The sequence below is a fragment of the Cimex lectularius genome, unplaced genomic scaffold, assembly GCF_000648675.2.
Source record: "Cimex lectularius strain Harlan isolate CLEC.00 unplaced genomic scaffold, Clec_2.1 scaffold153, whole genome shotgun sequence".
Lineage (NCBI taxonomy): Eukaryota > Metazoa > Arthropoda > Insecta > Hemiptera > Cimicidae > Cimex > Cimex lectularius.
The window spans coordinates 795,288-817,689 of record NW_019392833.1 but is presented as its reverse complement, the minus strand read 5'-3'; the positions used below and the strand labels follow the sequence as shown (position 1 = coordinate 817,689).

At 32.7% G+C, this 22,402-nt stretch overlaps 3 protein-coding genes across 3 annotated transcripts in view; 2 read left to right on the top strand and 1 right to left on the bottom strand.

The window, feature by feature from the left end:
• Positions 1-22,402, top strand: part of LOC112127488 (trace amine-associated receptor 5-like) — a 177,304-nt gene that overhangs the window by 75,818 nt on the left and 79,084 nt on the right. The window contains exon 2 of the mRNA XM_024228561.1: positions 1,417-1,439. The gene's annotated coding sequence lies outside the window, so the exon portion shown is untranslated. The remainder of the gene's footprint in view (positions 1-1,416; positions 1,440-22,402) is intronic.
• On the bottom strand, positions 9,179-11,325 carry LOC112127487. The gene is made up of 2 exons (XM_024228560.1): positions 10,571-11,325; positions 9,179-9,335 (listed from the first exon to the last, which is right to left on the bottom strand). Exons 1-2 carry the CDS (start codon positions 11,297-11,299, stop codon positions 9,258-9,260), a joined length of 807 nt encoding a protein of 268 aa, XP_024084328.1. The 5' UTR covers positions 11,300-11,325; the 3' UTR covers positions 9,179-9,257.
• Positions 16,968-18,661, top strand: LOC112127492. The gene is made up of 3 exons (XM_024228569.1): positions 16,968-17,304; positions 17,593-17,919; positions 18,651-18,661. The coding sequence occupies exons 1-3, from the start codon at positions 16,968-16,970 to the stop codon at positions 18,659-18,661; spliced, it is 675 nt and encodes a 224-aa protein (XP_024084337.1).

Below are 22,402 nucleotides of genomic sequence, written 5' to 3'. Positions count from 1 at the left end.
TCTTCTACTTTGGCTGTCACAAAAAAACAGGGGTTGTTGAACATATTAAAAAGAATACCGGCTCTTATGAAACATTTGATATTATTCCATGCCAAAGTTTAAAAAAGCCTCTCCGTGAACTATTTGTTTTATTGTACTATACTGGAAAATGATTTAACATAAAAATATTATACAATCAATTACATAATAATTTATAATCTGGTTTGTGATGTTATTGGGTATGTGGTCGTTCAATGAATCATACACTGTATTATACAGTTGCCAAGCTTTTGGCTCTATATCTGGCCTTCCTCAGGGCACTACAACAACATAGTAAAATATAAATTTTTTTAAAATACAAATTCAGTTAATTTACAAACATAGAGATAACATTAACATTCAACTTACATGTACGACGTCATAAATAAAAATAGTAATATAATAACCATTTACAAGTCAACGATTTTTTAAATAATACCTCTATAAACATTTTTAACAGAAAATGTCAGGTTATAATAAGTATAGTTTATATTTCAAGTGACTACCAACCTAACAAACCCCTTAGACCAAAAATTCTCTGCAATTAAATTATTATTATATAATTTATATGTACATTTATATAATTATATAACCATGTAGAGTGAGAAGCTTAGTTTTTTAACACATTGCTATAAATTGTACTTAGTTTATTACAATCAGTCTTTAGATTACAGGAATTACAATCTTTTTGAACATGGACAAACAGACAAAAAGGAGGGAAAATTCAAAAGGTGGATAGTGATGGGAAGTTAGTCCGAGTGGATCGAGGTCCCGATAGCTCACGTGGTAGAGCAGCGGCGTATCTAGCCGAAAATCGTGGGTTCGAATCCCGCTCGTGCCATTGACTTTTTTATCTCAACTAAAAACCTTAATTAATTGTAATAAATTAAAATGTCGTACCTCATGTCAGCTGAAACGGTATTAAAAACCCAATTTATTCACTGTCTCTTAAATAAAAGAATGATTTAGATAAATCAATTTGCTGAATGGTCTTATATTTTAACAAAATGTCCTCATTGAAAATACTGTACTTATCGATTTAAGGGGCAAATGTAGTGAAAATTTCTCCGATTTCAGTTCAAATATGTCCTCGTTTGTATTAATTGGAATTTACAAATAAAGTATTTACGATGCGTATGAGTGTTTATGAGTGAAGGTTTTGTTCGTTCGACTGTGATTAACTGTCGCGTCGGTTTATTACCGTCAATATTTCCAAGAAGTCATTGATTTTTTAATCATAATTGATGAATTACCATCAAAAATGTTAAGATATAAACGTAATGAGTATCATAAGCCATAATTACTAATTTCTTATGTATAGTATTTATATTTAGAATATGATATTAAATTTTTCAGATGAAACATTTTTAATAATTACTAATATGCTTTATTTTTCAGGTTTTCGAAATTGTACGAGATACGTAAGTGATTCTGAATATTTTGAATGTAAATTATTATCATAAATTGGTGCCCGAGCAATTAGGTTTTACTTTATTCTGATTTTGAGTAGGTTTACTAAGATTTATATATTAAATTGTACAACGTAACGGAAAATTTATGTTCAGTCTTACAATAACGAGGTTTTCATCTTAGTTAAACCGATTCGTCCATGAAGATCATGTTAATGTGTTATCAAATTTATGAATTCTATAGAATTTGTTTTATTTGTGTTGTGTGATTTATTAAAAACTTAATGTAATGCGGTAATTTATTAAATACTTATAATGCAATACATGTTGTGTTAGTTAAATTTTATAATGGTGACATTATAATCGTAATAATATGTTATTGTAGCCGTGTAGTACTTTTATCATATTATTTATTTATGGAGAATGCCGAAAATCACGTCCCTCTCAGAGAAAAACCCCGTAAATGTGTGCCCACAATGAGTTTTTTTGCCGGTCTGTAACTTTCAATGATTCAGCTTTTTAAAAGCTTAAAATAGTAAACCTTCACTATTTATCTGTCTTGGAGGTTTAGTATAAGTTGCACTGAATCGCACTGAATTTGAACCTCTCGCCGTATACGGTTACAACCTTCTTTCACCTTCGCTCTCTCATTCTTTCTCTCTCTCTCTCTCATTCACACACACACACACACACACACACACACACACACACACACANCACGCACGCACGCACGCACGCACGCACGCACGCACGCACACACACACACACACACACACACACACATTATCCCTCTCTCTTCACTCTCCCTATCTATCTATTAATCTATCTTTCTTTTTGTGTTCTTGTCTGTCTGACTCTTTCTCCTTGTCTCTCGCCCTCTCTCTCTTTCTCTGCTTCTCCCTCCCTCCCTCTCTCTCTCTCTCTCTCTCTCTCTCTTTCTGTTTTTCTTTCACTCACTTTCTCTTTCTCGCACTATTTTATATGTGTGGTGATTAGTAGGACTATTTTATATAATTTTATTAATATTTATATATTATAATTATTTTTATATTGCTATATAATATTATTATTAATAATTAATTATATATACCTATATTCTTCGAACGTATGTCGCAATTATATAGTTGTTTGCTGGATGTGCTGCAATGGTTTTAGGCAATACTTTCATAATGCTTATGTTTGATTGAAAATTGACCATATAATTGTATTTGTTTTATATTTCACAAAATGACAATGAACAAAATAGGCTTTAAAAATTAATTGCGATTTTTCTAACTGGTTGCAATGGCCTTGTAAAGTGTTTTCTTTAACAATTCAATAATGCGGAAATATCGAGTGAGGAAACATGTAACTGTGAGCGACAGGAGTCACTGCGCCATCGCATGTGGGTAGAGGAAAATGGATATCGTATATATTGTTAAAAATTAATTTCATTTTGAGGAGATTATTACGATTCAATCGTTGGCGTTAATCAACTCTCCACGTTCTGTACAACAGCGGCTCAACGCAACTCTCCACTTTTGTTGAGTTCTTCGACAAGAGAGGCGTTACGTGATGGGAATGGAATGGGATCGTGGGTGTAATATAAAGATAAACGAGGGGCTTGCTGAGAATTGGCGGAACTTCCGAAAAAGGGGTCTTACTCAAAATAAATTATGAAAGAATCTCGGTTAACGTGCCACGGTAATGGGACAGAGCAATCCTTCCGAATTGTTTATTCTTCTAACAAAACAGGATGAAACACTCCAGCAGCCTTTCTTAAATTTCAACAAAAATATTTATTAAAAATTTGATTTTTGTGATAAAAAATGCTAGATAAATAAACTGCGCAAAAATGAATAGGGATATTTGTACTTTATTCGTATATTATTAATTTTAATTCAATTAACCGATATATTCTTGTTAGTTGGATAAAAAATTAGAAAATACAAAAAACAAGTTTTAATACTCATTTTTAAAAACGGATTTACTTAAGAATGGTAAACATGAAGATTACTCGTTTTATTCACTATTTTCGTGGTCTGCTTGACCAATTAATACTTTACAATTAATTAAGGTTTTTAGTTGAGATGAAAAAAAGTTAATGGCACGAGAGGAATTCGAACCCACGAAAAATGGCAAAAGGAGGGAAAACTCATAAGGTGGGGTTGAGATGGGGAGGTGATGTCCGAGTGGATCGAGGTCACGATAGCTCAGGTGGTAGAGCAGCGGCGTATCTAGCCGAAGGTCGTGGGTTCGAATCCCTCTCGTGCCATTAACTTTTTTTCATCTCAACTAAAAACCTTAATTAATTGTAAATTACTCATTTTGTTAAAGAACACCTTGTTTTAGTTTAATCGCGTTCGTAAAATGGAGAAAAGACGAGAAAAGGAGAAAAGAAATAATGTACATGTTATATATATCGATTTGATTAAAATTAATATAATAAGAATAAATTACAAATATCTCTATTCATTTTTGCGCAGTTTATATTAGAATGAATTGAATAGCGATACAAGCATTATATCGTAAATCTTATTAACATAACAAAGGCCAGAAAATATGTTCAGAGTTGTATAAATATACTATATTAAATATTATGACCATTTTAGATTTTAACCTAACAATACAGATAAAAATTATTTCGATCGTTTTAAAATGTTATTATTTTAGAAAGAAAGCTTAAAAGTTATTCTTAGTTTTTTCTTTCTCATCGAAAAGTATAGTGCTAAACATCAAGCTGTACTGCTTAAAAAAGTGCTCTGACCGCTCTTCTCTTTAGATGGAGGTAAAACATGCATGAGAAGAAAAGGGTTTGAATATTACAAAAAGGAAAGTGCCACATCTCTTAAAGATTATAAACGAAAGGAGAAGTTAAAAAAATGTATATCCGGTCTGTTAGATCAAAGATATGTCAGATGTTGTTAGCATTCAGTCGTTTGTAAAGAATTTTTTCAGTTTTAATTTTTACCATTTTTATTGCCTAGACAGATTTCTTTTATTCCTTACTGAACGTTCTACAAATGGATGTACATAGAACGGTTCATTCCATAGAAGTAATTTTTGGACGATTTCGACCCAAAAAGACAACCTTGCATTATGAGTTGTCACCGAAAAAAAGCTAGTTTCTTTTCAGTAAAACAGGTCACTTTTCTTGATGGCGGCATTTAGTTGATTGTACTTGTTGAAATTGCTTTGTTCTCTGGGCTTAGATCAGAGAAAAGAATTCAACACGAATCATGGCAAATAGAACGATTTTCTCTGGACGAAATCCATTCAAGAAAGCACCTTAGGTTCATTTCAACCTTACCTTAGCCTTTTATAAATCTTCTATGAAATGAGTGTTACGAAAGCTATTCAACGAAGGTCCAAAGCCTTTTAAAAGTTTTTTAGTCCATGACGGCATAAATACAATATAAAACATCGTATACATTTCAAATTGGTCTCGTATGATTTTTGCAATATCTCTTGATCGTTGTTTTAAGTCCAGAGAAAATTCTGGCTTAGAAATTTATATGTGATGACTACGGCTGTGGGATGACAGATTTTAATGAAAAATATTTTAATGATACTAAATCGAAAAGTATTAGACCCATGTGAATGTATTCCAAAGTACTGATATGTCAGCATATTTGTATGTTTACATCCAGAATAAGAAATTAATATGCCGGATTGTATTAAAAGAGGTTAGCTATGCATATAAGAAGGTGCAAAAACAAAAAGAACTCCAAGCATAGTAAAAAAATTCTTTTGGGAAAACCCAATTTGGATTCCGTTAAAGAAACACGCTTTAAATAGAGGGTTACATCGTAATAATATCTCTATTACAAATAAAAATCCTTGGATTTCATCGACATTTTATGTTATTGCAAAGTTTAATAGTTCCTATTTTAAACTATTTCAACAATGTTCAGATTTCAAGCAAGTATAACAGAGATAAATCGTGCTAAATTTCAACAAAAAAACTTTCAAAATTTTTATTTTTGTCTCCACTATTGATTTATTTACGTATAATTTATATGATTCTAAACCTCTGTAAAGTTTTCAGTAAATTGGTGGAGTTGTTTTGAGTTAATACTGTTGTGATTTTTGAGAAAATTTGGAAGTATTTGAAAAGCAAAATTTTGGCAGAATTTTTTTAAATTTTCTCTCAAATTTCTATTCAGGAGTTTTTTTTGGAGTAAGAAAAAGGAATATCAACTTTTCATAAAAAATATTATCTTTAGTTGATAGTATGTTAATGTTACTTTTTTCTATAGGTTGTCTTATTTAATTTATTTTTTTATTTTATTGTTTATAATATTCCATGGGAGAGCCACGAAAAAATTTAAATTTTTGGTTGGCCTCGTATTTGGAATGTTATAAAAAATGAGATAAAAAAATGAATATTAATTTTTTTTAAAATTCAAATTAATTTGTATTTCAACATACTTTTCTATGTAGCTCTTTCACAAAGTATTTATTGTATTTCAAGACGTCGCTCGAATTTGCTCACTCCATGTTTTTTTTTTGTGTTTTTTCAAAGGAAGTTGAAACATTTTTGCAGTAAGATAAAAATTTACATTCATTTTTGACACATCAAAAACCCCGTTTTTTAAGTATCTTGGAATGCTTAGAAATATTTTTACAACCTAGGTAGAGATCTATATTTAAATTACTTAAAGTATTTTTTATTCTGAAAAAAATTAAATTGAAATCGGTGATCCACGGCCGTGTTTCCGCTTCCCCTTGTTAGTAAAAATACCTTAGAATTTTGATTCTGGTACGTTTATATACAGTCCCGTTTATTATTCCCAGGTTGCATAAGTGCCAGCAAATTTTAAAGAACAGATTTTGATGGAATAACACAAACATGAAAAATTATTAGATTAAAAACAATTTACCGGTTAAGAAAATATTCTTTGTAAACTTTATATTTCATGATTTTGGACTTTGATTTAAACCTTCTCTCGTCGAGATGGATGGTTAAGTGCAGGAAATGGACTGACAGTCATTAGGCAGATGTGCCGAGATATGGTGTGACATCCACCATCTCCTACATACCGTCTCCGCCATATAATCGCCTCATGGGAGATCTCAGCCTGAAAGATCATCACAGTCCTAATTGCTCGTGCGATTAGCTACCCTGGTCACGATGAGACCGAGCCTGCCGTTATTACCAAGTTTACATTTGAAAATGAAATAACGTGAATCATAAAAATATATTATACGAAGATAAACTGTTTATGTGTCCGGAAAGTAGAAAAAGGTTGCTCACTGTGCCCTGCTTAATAGTGGGTGAATAGAAATGCGTTTTGAGTTTAACTGTTTGAAATTTTTTTATTGACCATAGGCAATTAGGCTAAATTTTAATATTTTCGAAAAAAAATAAATTGACATTAACAAATCCAAACAATTAAATTTCTACAAAAATATCTACAAATGCACATTAATAAATATAAGAATAAGTATTAACAATAAATATATAAGTTTGAAATGCCTCTAAAAAGTTTGCTGTTTTTCAATGTCAGTAATGTATCTAAGTTAAGTGGATGCTTTATTGAAGACTTTGCGATTGCCTTGTACATTCTTTCCTTCTGAGGTAATCTTCGCAAAACAGCCTAATTGGCCGCAGATCTTTAAATTCACCGCATGTAATACAATTACCAGTTCTACATATCTACCTATCCCCTGGCTATTTTCCGATTTGCAATCCACCGACTTCATTGCCGGAAACCACTAATTCTAATAATGTCAAAAATCATTGAGCTCGAGGTTCATCCTGCAGATGGCATGTCTGAGTTGCAAGTCAAGACCGTTGATGGCAACTACAAAACGTCTGTCTCCAAATTGGTTCCTATTCCTATGGACCAGATTGAAGTACAGCCAAGGTTTGAGGCCTGTGCTTCAAGGTGGTTGAAATGTTGAAACAGAAGAAAACAAAAGTTACTTCAAATAGAAACCGCTACCTATTGGCGCTTCTATAATCTCGTATTTCTTACCTTATTGTGTTTTCAGTTATGTAAACCTAGTACCTATTAAATTTATTTATGTATGTATGTGTAACATTTATTGGAAAAAGTTGTTCCAAAATTAATATTTTTGAAAATTTAGAGAAATTAAGGAAAAAATTCATAATATATAATAAATAAATATATAATAAATACATAAACGGCCAATGTAAACAAAAATTATAATGGGTTCAAATATTAAATGGGATATTTTATGCAGTATTTGTGCGAAAGAAAAGCAACCTAAATGTGGCATGATGGGGCAGGTGCAGTGCTGAACTGACTCACCATCTTTTCTGGTTTGGAGCAAAAAGAATGTCTAGGGCTAATAATCAGCATAACAGCAGTTGATCCTATCTCGACTTGACATTTTTTATGTCAAGAAAATTTAATATAAAATAAAAGATATGAGGTCAATTTCCTTTTTATTTGCCTCCCTTTTTTTGAAGTTTAGTGGCTGGTTCAAATTATTTTATTTTTCAGAATTTAATTGCCTATTATATATTTTTATAATTTTAACATAAATGAAGAATTTGTATTAATTTATTTCATCAAAAGAAAAATTTGTTTTAAAGTTCAATATTATATTATTTAAATTAGTACAAACAGATTGATCTTGTGTACCTAAGTCAAATTTGGTATTATTTAAATTTTAATATAAAAAGCAAACAAGTTTATACCAATTTATTTTTGTATAAATTCATAAAGAAATTTGTTTAACAGTTAAAATATAAAAAAGTAAATATAAAAAGTACTAACAGGATTGTTCTAATTTTTGTAAATGATGGTGAAAGAGGATTGTTCCTGTGTGCCTAAGTATTTGAATAAGTTTGTTCCTATAAATCCCAATAAAATTATTTAGCTTATTAAGAATTATTGATTTTGATTTACTTTCTCTAAAATTTAAAATTCAAATTAAAACAATAAAAAAATTCAATTAAAAACCTTTAAGTTATTCATGATACATAATCTTATTTTATGAGACATTAACTGTAATAGAAATAACTATACTGATTTAATAGATATCCAAAGTTGATATAATTTTGTAATAACAGTAAGTAATCATACAAACTTAAATTCAGTTCTTTAAATTAATTGATCCTCTGGGGAAAGTAATATTTTATTTGTTGGGCAACATGATCAGGAACACACTTTTCTTTTTTCTTTTAAAAAGGAAAAATTAAAGAAGGCACATACACATGTGTCACCTTTCTGTGTAAAAATGAAATGTAAAATATAAAATTCTTTCCAGAAACAAAATATTATTTTTATTAAATTCACTAATTTCGTGGTCCGCTTGACCAATTAATACATTACAATTAATTAAGGTTTTTAGTTGAGATGAAAAAAAGCTAATGGCATTGAAAAATGGCAAAAAGGAGGGAAAACTCATAAGGTGGGGATGAGATAGGAAGTTGATGTCCGAGTGGATCTAGGTCACGATAGCTCAAGTGGTAGAGCAGCGGCGTATCTAGCCGAAGATCGTGGGTTCGAATCCCGCTCAGGATACTTATTTTTTTAATCTCAACTGAAAACATTAATTAATTGTAATTATTTTTATTGATTTTCTTTAACAAACTCAAAACAAAATACACCTTTTTTTGTAAAATAAAATAAATTATATTTTTATTGATCGTCTTTAATTAACTCAAAACAAATACACCTTTTTTTGAAAAATAAAATAAATTATATTTTTATTGATCTTCTTAAATAAACTCAAAACAAAATACAACTTTTTTTTAAATAAAATAAATTGAAATGAACAAACAAGTTTAACTGGCGATCACTCAAAGGATATCCGGAATTAAAAGAAATGATCTTAAATACCTTGTGTTTTTAATTAGGTTGATTCTCCTCGGGTTCAGGAGAGAGTGTATGAGATCTCTGTCCCCTCGAGCTCCTCTACGTTTATCTTTCTTTTATTTTCATTGGTACCAACCTTTTAAAATTTTTATTAATTAATTTATTATTATTTTTATCTATTTTAGTTTATATTATTAATTTAATTTTTTTTTGACATCTGTTTGTAAGAGATGTTACACATGTATACAAATGCAGGATTCAGCTTATATTTGCACTGTCGGGGTAAAACTGGAATAATTAAAAACACAAATTACACAATTTTCAAGGTTGTGATTTTAAAGTTTAGACCTTCGGTCGAAGAAGAATTATTAAAATGTTTCGAGGTGTCAAAAATGCACATAGCGTTTAAAAGAAAGTGGTTTTTGACTTAATCAATGATACACAGTTTTCCAGGTCTAAAGAGTTACTGTAATAGGCAATTATCGCATTTGGCCAAAAATTGTCTGATCAAATTGGGCCCCAATGGCGCAGATATATAACTCCATCAAACAATTATCTTTCAAAAAATTAATTCTTTCTTATGAAATCTGCAAAAAGAAACGATGGTTGTTGCAATTTTAAACTGTTTTATGATTTTCTCGGCCGTGGAGTTCCCGAGTTCATTGAAGGGTTTGGTGGTTATGTAGAGAGATATTAGGCTTAAAAATATTTAAATTAATTTAAATATAGCAGCAGACCGGGTGGTGGTTTATATGAATTTTATTATTAAAAGAGAAAACTTATCATTTTGGTGTTTGACAAAAAATATATAAATAAAATATAAATTAGAACCTCCAAAGTATTAAAAAAATATTTTATATAAACTGTTTCCTGTAAAAAAGGTTCGAGAGTAAGGCCGATCAAGAAAAACGACAGTTTAGTTATTTTTAATTGGGATTTAAAAAAAATACTTTTGCTTATTTTAGATTTTAACAATTTAGATTTAATTATATTTATTGAATGTAACTACTAATCACCGGACATTTATATAATAGATGGTATAACGTAAAAAGAAATTACGTGAATAAGTATGGTTCGCGAAAGTACAATATTACGATATAATATTGAAATATTGTATTAGTATTTGTTAGAGGTGATATTCCACTCAACCTCCGACCATTTTGCTGAGACCTTTCTTCTCTCGTCATATTTTACATACAAATAAATAGAAAGAGGATGAGTGCAAGAGAGATGCATGGTGTGAGAAATAATAGGATCGCGCACTTAAGCGTGGCATTTAATAAAATTTTGTTAATTGGCCAAAAAATAAGAATAAAATAAAAATGGAAGTAAAATGTAAGTGCTATTAAAAATGCGAGAAGTCGCTCCTACAAGTTCGAAATAATATTCGTAGTTGACGTCAAGCGGTGTGTAAATGGCGATCCCAGCGTCACATTTGTCTATGATGCCCCAGACAGTGTCGTTGCAGAGAACTGGGCTTCCTGGTATAAAATCTGTCGGCTGCTCGGCGCATCTAACAAAATTTTCTGACATTTCGTTTATATAATCGCACAACCAGGCAGTTTTGCAATTGAGCGTGCACTCTACCATCTGGCTCAAGTTCGTGGGGTAACCAACGATTTTATTTTCATCCGTCCGGCCAAATATAATGCAGCCTTGCGCCTTCTCTTCCAGTTCGTCGAGCACGATCTCCAGGTCCTCTAAGCCTTGCGTAGGCGGCATCATCGGATTGATCCGTTGCAGGACCCAACTGGTCATTCTGTCTAAATGTATTGCGCCGAGGTTGAAATGGATAGCGTCCGAAATATGGCTCTTGTGGCAAAGCGTGTATTTCGAGAATCTACTCAATGCCAGGTCTTGACTGTGCACATTGACGAAGAAATCCGTTATGTTGTGAGCTAGGAATCGGTTCTTCTCGTTGAATTGGCCGACGCACGTGCAAGACGTCATCAGGGTGTATACGGTAACGAAGGAGCCTAAACAATAAATTTTCCCGTCCTTCTTTGAAACCAACTTGCCCAAGATGGTCCCTGATTCTGTAAATCCCGTAGAAATTTTAAAATATGTCAAAAGGACAAGAAATACACTGGTCAAATTCATCCTTATAAACCATAAGGAAACTTATAAAACAGATGTTAACTGCGTTAATGTAACATATGTACGATTAATAACACAAATATTATCGTGTGACATAGTAAAACAGAGAATACGTTCTCCAACTAAAACCTAGCACATCAGAATTGCTCAATCAGATTGCTTTCAGAGAATGTGTGGTTTTTGGGAATTAAATCATTGTAAACTTTATCAAAACATTAAGGTAGAATATGTTTATTCTTTAAAGTACATTTTCGAAATTTCAAATTTTACATTTATTAAATTCTGTACCTATTTACATTACGTAACGAGCTGATTGAAATAGATTTAGTCCATTATTGGGGAAAGTGGAAATTGCTTTTAGGAATACTTTTTTTTCATCAGGGGGATTTGAAGTCGTTGTGAATGGTGATGTTGAAGACGTAGTAAGGAGCTTAAATGGCTGCCGTTCTTTGGATTGGAACGACTGTATTCGTTGGATGTTAAAACGTGTAAAGTTGCCCCAGAGTTCTGGTCTGTACGCCCAGTTTGGTTTTAGTATTGTCTGATAGATTATAAGTTTGTTTTTTGTTGAAACTTTTTTTTAATGGATACCAGGGACTGGAGGAGTTCCCCCCTGCGCACTGCAGCTGAGCTGTACAGCTTATTGTACTTTATCCCTGGCTCCATATTTTGGGGGAGGGCTCGCAACACAAATGTGAACTTGAGCCCCCGTTGTACCGGTGTTCTTCCATCGAAGAAACTCATTTTTGAAGGGGGTTGGGACCAAATTCAGGGTCGCTGAAATCCGATCCCGCCCCTTCCATTGATGAGTGCCGTGTCAATTTCTTTCAATTGCGGCCACCGGTCCCCTTAGGCGTCAGAAAAAGTCCAGAGGCGACGGTGGGGATCGAACCCACGACCGCGGGATCTTTCTTCTTCTTTTGTTCTTGATCTTTTTCTTTCTTTTTTCTTTAAAAACAAACGACGATTTTCTTCATTTTTCTTCATTTCATTTTCTTTAAAAACACGAAAATGAAACGGTTATTTAATTTTGTTTTAGTTGTGATCTTTTATATCAGCTTTTAGCCAAAGCCAATTTCATTCTTTCAATTTTCTGTTCATTCCAGTCCCTCTCTCCGTGCGACCACAGTAACCAGCTCGGACCGGTTGGAATCGTGTGAGTTGGTTACAGGTTAGTCGTGAATCTAGATGGAATGCAATGTAGGGGAAGCAGTCTGTTTTTTGGCATGGAATTATATTAAGGAACTTGGTATGACCAATTTTTCTTTAAAGGGTGGATGATGGTGCTGTTGCATTCATTAAGCTTTATACGCAAGAGTTCGCTCCGTTCGGCTATTTGCAGGACATATGCCTCAAAATCAATTATGCGATCGGATCAGAGGATAGCATAATTTTGTCACAGCCAAAGGATGAAGGATGGTGGGAGGAGAAGTCGGGATATCTGCTGGGAAGAGGAGATAAAAGATTGGTGCAAATACACTGCTCTGTGGTACTCCCGATCCCAGAGGAACATAATCGGACCAGGCCGATCCTTGGGGGATTCTATTAAGTACAATAGGGTTTCTTTTCCCTGTAAGAGCTTTAGTAGCCAGGTTTAGAACAATTTAGTTAGTGCATAGCCCGATACAATTGCGAGATATCGCAGTAGATATCCGTAATGAATCATTAAAAACTCGTTTGGTTACAATCTTTTATTTATTAACAAATAAAAATATTAAATTCCGTAAGTTTTACTAGAAAATAATTAGAACCATACAGAAAATATTAGGTCATTTAATTAGCATTTCTGAACTTTCAGCGCAGTTATTTAAATTGCGTCAATTTCTTTAAAAGAAGAGAAAACCGTTTATGAATATGACAGAATTTTACCATAAACCTCGTGCCATACGTCATTGTCTAAACATTATATAATTAAAAAACATTTGGGTTCGCTAAATTCACAACAATCCACTAGAGAAGTAAAGAATGTTCTGTTTAGTAAAACTGTGCACCTGTTGATTTATCCCAGCTTAAGCTATTAAGTTTCTTCAGATCTATTTCTTCTTTTGGTTGGGGAGAGAAAAGGCATATTCAAAAACGCAAGAAACTCAGAGCAATAACTCTAATGAATGAAAAACGACTAACTAGTAACATCTATAATTTAATAATAATGATAATCATCCATCATCCCTAACCATTTTTATAACCATTTTTATAACAGAAGGTAGCTATTTACTTTACCTCGAAGAGAAGGACACGATGGCTCGCAAACGTATAGTATTTTTGTGTAGGGGTAGCAGAAGAAACTGGAACTTACAGACAGAAACGTTACTTATCAGTAAAAATAACAGCATTCTAATTATCGTACTCTTCTAGGCGCTAGATGCACCATATTCTCTCGAGTTGATGTTGGCGGGCTATTGTTGCTAGTCGTCTGAAAGGGCATAGGTTGTGGAGTCAACTTCCCACAAAGGTGAAGAATCGTTTGTGTTCATAAAACCATCCAAAACTTCATTTAGGATCTGACGGGCACTATGGAAAGGGTTCCGTCTTGCAACTATGACATTTTTTTCTGCCCTCCCAGCTTCTTAATGCGCTGAGATCCACTACCAGGCCACTATTGGCACTTCCAGTCTTTCCGAATCGGGCTAAAGCCCAGGCGACCAAGCTCTGAGAAATGCCAACTGCCTCTGCGATATCCACTTGCCGGTGACCTCGATGACTCATCTCACCATAATATTGCGAACTTCAGATTCAAAATGATGTCTTTCCATGGTTAAAGAAGAACACAACTGGATTAAAATTGAGAAAATACGAAAAAAAGTTGTTTGCTTATAAAATGAGTAATCTTCATTAGTTAATAAATCCGTTATTAAAAATGAGGATTAAAACGTTTTTTGTTTGTATTTTCTTTTTTTTTTTTAATTCTACTAACAATATAATATATAAGAATATATCGTTCAATTTGATTAAAATTAACAGAATAAGAAAAAATTACAAATATCCCTATTCAGTTTTGCGCAGTTTATATTAGAAAGAATTCAATAGCGATAAAAGCATTATATCGTAAATCGTATTAACATGACAAAGGCCGGACAATATGTCCGGAGATGTATAAACATATTTTGAATAAAATATTATGACCATTTTAGATTTTAACCAAACAATATAGATAAAAATCATTTCTCTCGTTTGAAAAAGTTATTATTTTAGAAAGAAAGCTTAAAAGTTTTTCTTAATTTTTTTCTTTCTCATCGAAAAGTATAGTGGTAAGCATCAAACTGTAATGCTTAAAAAGTGCTCAGTCTGTTCTTCTCTTTAGATGGAGGTAAAACATGTATGAGAAGAAAAGGGATTGAATATTACAAAAAGGAAAGTGCCACATCTCCTAAAGATTATAAAAGAAAGGTGAAGTTAAAAATAATATATCAGGTATGTTAGATCAGAAAGAAATGTCAGATATTGTTAGCATTAGGACTTTTGTTTTATTCAACTAACAATAATATATTGGTTAATTTAATTAAAATTAATAGAATAAGAATAAATTACAAATATGCCTATTCATTTTTGCGTAGTTTACTTTTTAATGGAATAATGAAGTAACAATTCTTTTTTCGGTAATTTGTTGTATAATGATGAGACCTTTGAAGAACAACTCAACATAACTTTAGTTTTCTTTTTCAGTGTTAAAATGTTGACCAAACAAGTCAGATATTGGCCGAATTAAGTGGAAGTTTGACTTTAGATTTATAAGATGGTGATTGTTTAATGCAGGATTTATGGTGGTTTGACTGCATTGTTTTGCCAGACTGTGAAACGTTTTTGTTACTTACTATAGCTGGGTTTCTCGGCCGCAGCAACATGCCCACTCTCTCAAGTTTAACCAAATAAAGTTTCGAAATCCCAATATTTTATGACAGGTTACGTTTGATGGAATAATATTCAGTGGGGTTTCGCAGTTGGCGTAGCTTGCTGAGCCGATTCGTACTTTTACAGATATTGAAAATTATTCCGTCCCATGGCTATCAAGTGCCCCTTTGCTGCAGTGTAGTAAGCTTTTATACGCCGGCATGTTTGCTGTCGATTTTCAAATTCACACCTGTTAATTAGCTCTAGAAAAAGGCTAAACTTATCACAACCTCGTATGATATTTGTTAAATACAATTTTCAATCGATTAATTTTATGATATAATCGGCCGAAACACATTTATATAACGACAGAGAAGTAATTGGTCCAGCCATTCATATGGTAAACCAGAAATCCTAAGAATAGAATTTGTGTGAAAAAAAATTTTAAAACTTTATAATTGATCGGTAAAACCGAATACTTTTTGGCCAATAGGAAAAGTTTAGAGAAAAAATGCCCTAGGCTTAGCACAATGTGGCACCACAGCTCATGAAACCAAAACAAGCAACAATAAACGGACCAATTTTCACAATAATTGATATGTCGCACTCTTAATTAATAAATTAATTAATAAATGGCGAGGGCAGGATTATAAGAATATAAAGGTGGTTTCACGCCCCAACCTCGATCTCTCACCCCTAGAAATGTACTCGTGGATATTCGCAATTGATCAATCTGTTGTACGCTTTTCTAAAACTCTTCTATTCTACCTAATACTAAATTCGAGTTTTTAACGTTGTGTGCTCTGACAACCAGGTTTGGCCGAAACGGTTTCGATCTATTGTAGTTTTAGTGCATTTTTTATTCTAAAATTTCATCCCCTAAATTTTACACCCAAACTCTACTGATACGTTAAAACTTTATCATACATAATTAAGCAGGACACTTTTGTTGCCTGACTTTATACATCCCAAAATTACGCAAGCTGAAATAATAATCATTTGTCCTGGTTCGAACGCTCAATTTACTTGCCCATGATTTTATTATTGTCGTGTTCTCTCTTAACAGCCACGAAAAATGGTTCCCTCGGTTCCCATACCTCTAAATAGTCGGAATTTAAAACTTCTATTTTTCCTGGCATTTTAAATTTGTACCGAATTGCACCTTTGATCCAGTAGTAACTCGAATATTCAAAGGCATTTTTCGACTTAAGTAGTAATAATCTAAAGCAGGGGTGCTCAAACGGTCGATCGCGATCGACCAGTCGATCGCGAGTGCTTTTTGAGTAGATCTCGAGAAGAAAAAAATTTTTAATAAGTAGGTAGGTAACTAAACTACAAAAATGTATTACGTAATAAAATAACACTGCTTGCGGCAAAAGGTGGCTTTATCAAAGGAACGCGCGGCACTTGTCAAAGAAAAGCCGCGTTGTTTCTAGACTAGTAGACAGTACAGTCTAGTCTAGAAACAACGAGAGACAGTACAGTCTAGTTTCGGGCGGCGCGTTTGACGGGAACATTCGAGACTTTCGTTCACGCCGATATAAATGTTGTGCCTGCAGGAATTGGAGTCATTCTGAATTGTAACTTGATGGCGATACTACGTCGATATAAAGTTTATTATTAAATAGTGGAAAATTGGGAGGAAGAATTTTTCTTTTGTATGGTGAAGGATAAGTGCATTTGTGTTATTTGTCGTGCGTCAGTTGCAATACCTAAGCGTGGTAACTTAGAGAGGCATCATAAAACGGTTCATAAAAACTATGAAAAGGATTTTCCGCCACAGAGTGAATTAAGAAAACGAAAAGTAAGTGATTTGATATCTTGTTTGAAAAAAGAACAATCCATGTTCACAAGACCAGCCAAACAATCAAAAGCTGCTACGATCGCGTCATTTAAAATATCTCATATATTGGCGAAACACAAGAAACCATTCGAAGATGGATCGGTGGTGAAGGAAGCATTTATTGAAGCGGGTGAGACTTTATTTGGAGATTTTAAAAATAAAACAGAAATCATGTCTGCTATTAGAGAACTTCAGTTATCTCGTCCGACTGTCACAAGGCGTATTGAAGTCATGTGTCAGGACATCGCAGATAAACTAAAACATGATATCATGGAATGTACATACTTTTCTTTACAGTTCGACGAATCCACCGATATGACAGACACTGCCCAGCTGTGTATTTTTATTCGGATGGTATTCAATGACATGTTGGCTAAGGAAGAATTTTTGACAATCATTCCTCTGAAGGGGAAGACCCGTGGCGAAGATATATATGACGTTTTCTTCAATTTTGTAAAAAACTACGAGCTACCAATATATAAATTAGTGTGCATTACAACCGATGGAGCACCAGCAATGACTGGAAACAAAAACGGTTTTGTGGCATTGTGTCGAGCTAATGAAGAATTCCCTTCATTTTTTTCATTCCATTGCATTATACATCAACAAGTTTTGTGTTCAAAAGTTTTAAACACGGAGGAAATTATGGGCATTGCAACAAAAATTGTGAATTCCATCCGTGCACGTAGCTTGCAACGGCGGCTCTTTCAGTTGCAGTTGGAAGATAGGGAGTCAGCTGAACACACTGATTTAGTTCTTCACACGGACGTCAGGTGGTTGAGTCGCGGAAAATTCCTAGAAAGGTTTCAAGAATTATTGCCCGAAATAACAGCTTTTCTAGACGAAAGAGGTTATGACACTCAGATTGTGAAAAACGAAAAATGGCTGACTGATTTGGCATTTTTGACTGACATCACAATGCACTTAAACACCGTTAACTTGGAGCTTCAAGGTAAAGGAAAAACTATTATTGAGATGATTAGCGCAGTAAACGCATTCAAAAGTAAATTGCAACTTATGATAGATCAACTGAAAAGAAAGGATCTGAAACATTTTCCGTCTTTGAAAGCAAGGATTCCTCAGTTGAATTATGATACGTATGAGGCTGAATTATCAAATATTTTGGGACAATTCGAAATGCGTTTTTATGATTGCAGTAAATTGGAAAATATAGCATCATTTATGAGTTATCCTTTTTCATGTAAAAACATTGAGGAATTAGCTACTGAAATAGCAAGTCAGTTTAATATGAACTCATGTTCTGTTGAAAATGAGTTGGTGCAGATTATATCAGATATACATCTCAAAGCTACAGCATCTGATACAAATTTCTGGTGTTTTATATCTGAAGATAAATATCCGAATGTAAGGCAAATCGCCCTTCAACTGACGGCATTTTTTGGGTCAACTTACTTGTGCGAGTCTGCATTTTCTGAAATGAAGATAATTAAGTCAAAATATCGCAATCGACTAACTGACGATCATATGTCATCATGCTTGCGATTAGCACTCAGTGGTTACGTACCATCTTATGAAAAGTATGCTGAGGACATGCAGTGCCACGCTTCAACATCCAAAGCCACTCCTTAGTTAAGTTTAACACCATATGTAACTCTTTTGTTTTGTAACAACCAATAAACTCGCAATTTTGAATAACTATTAGTTTTTTCATTGCTATTGTAGAGAAGACCTGACTAAACCTAACCCAAACCTTGACTAAAATAATGTACCTATATTGTGCAGAAAGCTAATATCTATATATGCTACGGTACACCCTACCTAGGTAGGTAGGGTGTATCGTGTATGTACGACAACCCTGCATCACACACACTTGCAGCCTCTCAGAGTCGATCGTAAGTAGTCTAAAAATATTGAGGTAGATCGCCAGCAGTTCAAGTTTGAGCACCCCTGATCTAAAGCTATCACCTAATAATTTATGATGTCTCTTCAACTTAGGTGCGAACTTATCTATTTTATCATCATTTATATCTACTGTATAATTTCCTAAGGTTGTCCGCTATTTTATTTTATTTTATTTATTAAATTAACCAGATTGGTGAAAATAATTTATCCATTGTTGTTTTTAGTATTTTTGATATTTTAATTGTTGTTTTTCTATGTTATTTATTATTTTATTATTATCAAGTATTTATAAACATCTACATATGTACCCGATGAAGAAGTTGTAGACTAACTAACCCCTGTTTACAAATTAAACGAAAGCTTGGCATGAAGTTGGGAGTTTCTATGTTTCTGTGACCTAATACCTGATTATCACACATACGTTATTACTTTAATTACTCTTCTCTGAGATATGATTTTTTAAAGCGCTGCTTATAGTGTAACTACTCTGCGAAGGAGGACCTCTTTCATTTTTTGGCAACTGTTCCATTGTTGAAGAGTTTCGGGTGTTCTTTTTGAGAACTGTGATTTTGTATGTACATAATATTTTCTATTTCAGTGAATTTCCCCTTGCCACGACCTCCACAGTCAGTTTTGTAATCAACGCTACATAAAAACTGTTGGTTATTTATATTTTAAAATAAAATTCCTTTTTCTTTCATTAATTCATTCAAAAAATAATTTAAAAAATTCCCTAATTTCGTGGACCGCTTGACCAATTAATTAATTGTAATTTTAAAAATAGTGAAATTGTATAAATTATTGGATATTCAAGTTGTCACATTCACGACAAAAATGAAATACATCTAATTCAAAATAAAACATAATATTAACGTTATATTATCCCTAAATTATTAATTATTCAGAAATCGTGAGATGCGGTCTGGTGTGATGTAGGTTTCAGAAAAACATTTTCTTTATCGTGACAACGTTTCGATCTTTATTGAGATCATCTTNAAAGATCGAAACGTTGGCACGATAAAGAAAATGTTTTTCTGAAACCTACATCACACCAGACCGCATCTCACGATTTCTGATTAATTATCGATTAACGGTCACTAATCACCACACATAAATTATTAATGTTTTGTTCACATGGGTGTTCAACAGGAGTTAAAAATGAGAGAAGAACGAAGAAGAAAAATAAAATCATCAAGTAACGGTCACTAAACACCACGAATTTCTACACGAGAAGAACGAAGAATATGGGATTCTATGAACGGATTTCAACTACATATGGACACCAAGCAAAGAGTATTCTGAAGGACATCGCCAACAATGAGAAGAAACTCGCATCGGCTATCAATCAGAGAACATTTTTGTTGAAATGCAGCTAACAGGCCCTGAAGATGATCTCAATAAAGATCGAAACGTTGCACGATAAAGAAAATGTTTTTCTAAAACCTACTTCACACCAGACTGCATAGCTCGATTTTCAAATAATCATTAATTAAAAAATTAATTGAAACAATGGTATAGTTGATGAGGCATTTTGGCCTGAATGTCGATAAACACGAACTGAGTCCGTTCTGAATAACTTTGAACGCGTTTGAATAGCTCAACAAACCCTCAAGAGGAGACAGACCCAAAGTGACCCGGTGCCGGTTCAGAATGGCAGTTCCAAAAATAACATACTTAGTTTTGGATGATTATTCAATGTACAATATCTTTCCAGTGATTATCAACTTTTAAAAACTATATTGTGATTGTTTTATGGTTTGAAATTTGTGTTAAAAAAAAATAAAAAAATAAAAAAATAAAATAAAACTTACTTGCTTTATTTTATGCTATTGTTCTTTTTATGCATGACTAAAAGTTCCACAAATATATGTAAAAGAGTGAAAAATACTAATTTTTTATCCGTGTAGTTCGAGTAATAAACGCTCTTTACGTCAAATCATGAATAAATTTTTGTATCCAACGAAATACACGCTGTTGATAATGGCACTTGGTCGTTTACTGTACATATAATCCGGAACCTTAACCGTGGCTCTTCCGCCGTTCAATTTGTTTATGCCGTCGAGGCTTAGATTTTTTATGCCCTCGCCCTTCTGAAAGCATAATCAATAAAATAAAACCCGCCACAAAAGCTAAACAAGAGCCCTTCCCATGTTAAAGCCATCAGGCTCCTATTTAAATTCTATCCCGGACTACATCCATCATCGCTAACGATGTTTATAGGCTGAGAAACTCGGGGACAAAGTTGAATTTCCTCAAATATGTTCCCATACAGAAGAAATCGAGGGGGCGACTTTTAATTGTGGGCGGGATTCGTTTCGCTTTTTTCTTAATGATGATGACCCGGGGGGAAATGGTTAACGACTGTAAAAAAGCTTATTGTGAAATAAGTGGCTATAATAAAATTATTGTTCCGACACGGGTCAAAATCGCGAAGCTTTTGACATCATAATAGATAGAAGATAAATACTTTTATTTAAAATATTATGAACAAATACAAAAGTAATAATAAAAAGGTACAAAAAGAAAAAAATGACAATAGCCGAGGCCGTCTGTCAGGAGTTCAAATCCATTTCACAAAAGAAAAGAAATTGAATACAACAAGAAAAAATAATTATAATGACCAAACGTTTAGCTTCAACATAAACTAAACTAATATAAAACAGAAAATAAAATTTAGTTTCCTCTGCTAAAAATACAAACTAATACAAAAGAATAAAAGAAAAGTAAATACATTACTTGATTAGTAATTAACATTTTTACCTAAAAAATTTCTGTAAAGTGAAGCTCTTTTACTCATAGTTTATTAAATTTAGCCAATGGGTTCAGTTTAAAATTTTAACGATTTTTTTTAGCATTAACGTAAACTAAACTAATATCAAACAGAAAATAAAATTTAGTTTCTTCTGGTAAAAAAACAAACTAATACAAAAGAATAAAAGAAAAGTAAATACATTACTTGATTAGTAATTAAAATTTTTACCTAAAAATTTCTGTAAAGTGAAGCTCTTTTACTCATAATTTATTAAATTTAGCCAATGGGTTCAGTTTAAAATTTTAACGATTTTTTTTAGCTTTAACGTAAACTAAACTAATATCAAACAGAAAATAAAATTTAGTTTTTTCTGCTAAAAAAAAACAAACTAATACAAAAGAATAAAAGAAAAGTAAAATACATTACTTGATTAGTAATTAAAATTTTTAACTAAAAAAATTGCTAAAATGTGAAGCTCTTTTAATTTATTACATTTAGCCAATGGGTTCAGTTTAAAAGTTTAACGATAGCTACATCCGACAGGTGTTCAGAACTAAAAAAAAAAAAATCCCTGGTGGCCCAAAAAGTGGAATGTAGCCTCATTTTCTTTCCTATTACATATGGAGCAGAGGTAAATTCTTCAAGATATTAGGTTTATAATTAAGTCTTAATAATTAGTTTGAATAGTTAAGTCATTACACCCAAATCATCAGTTGTTCCTTTTGACCAAAATTTATCATTTTATCCTTAAGACGAAATCCATTTGTGCCCCATTCATCTATAAACCGAAAACTGTGCGATCGCCTGCTTTCCTCATCCA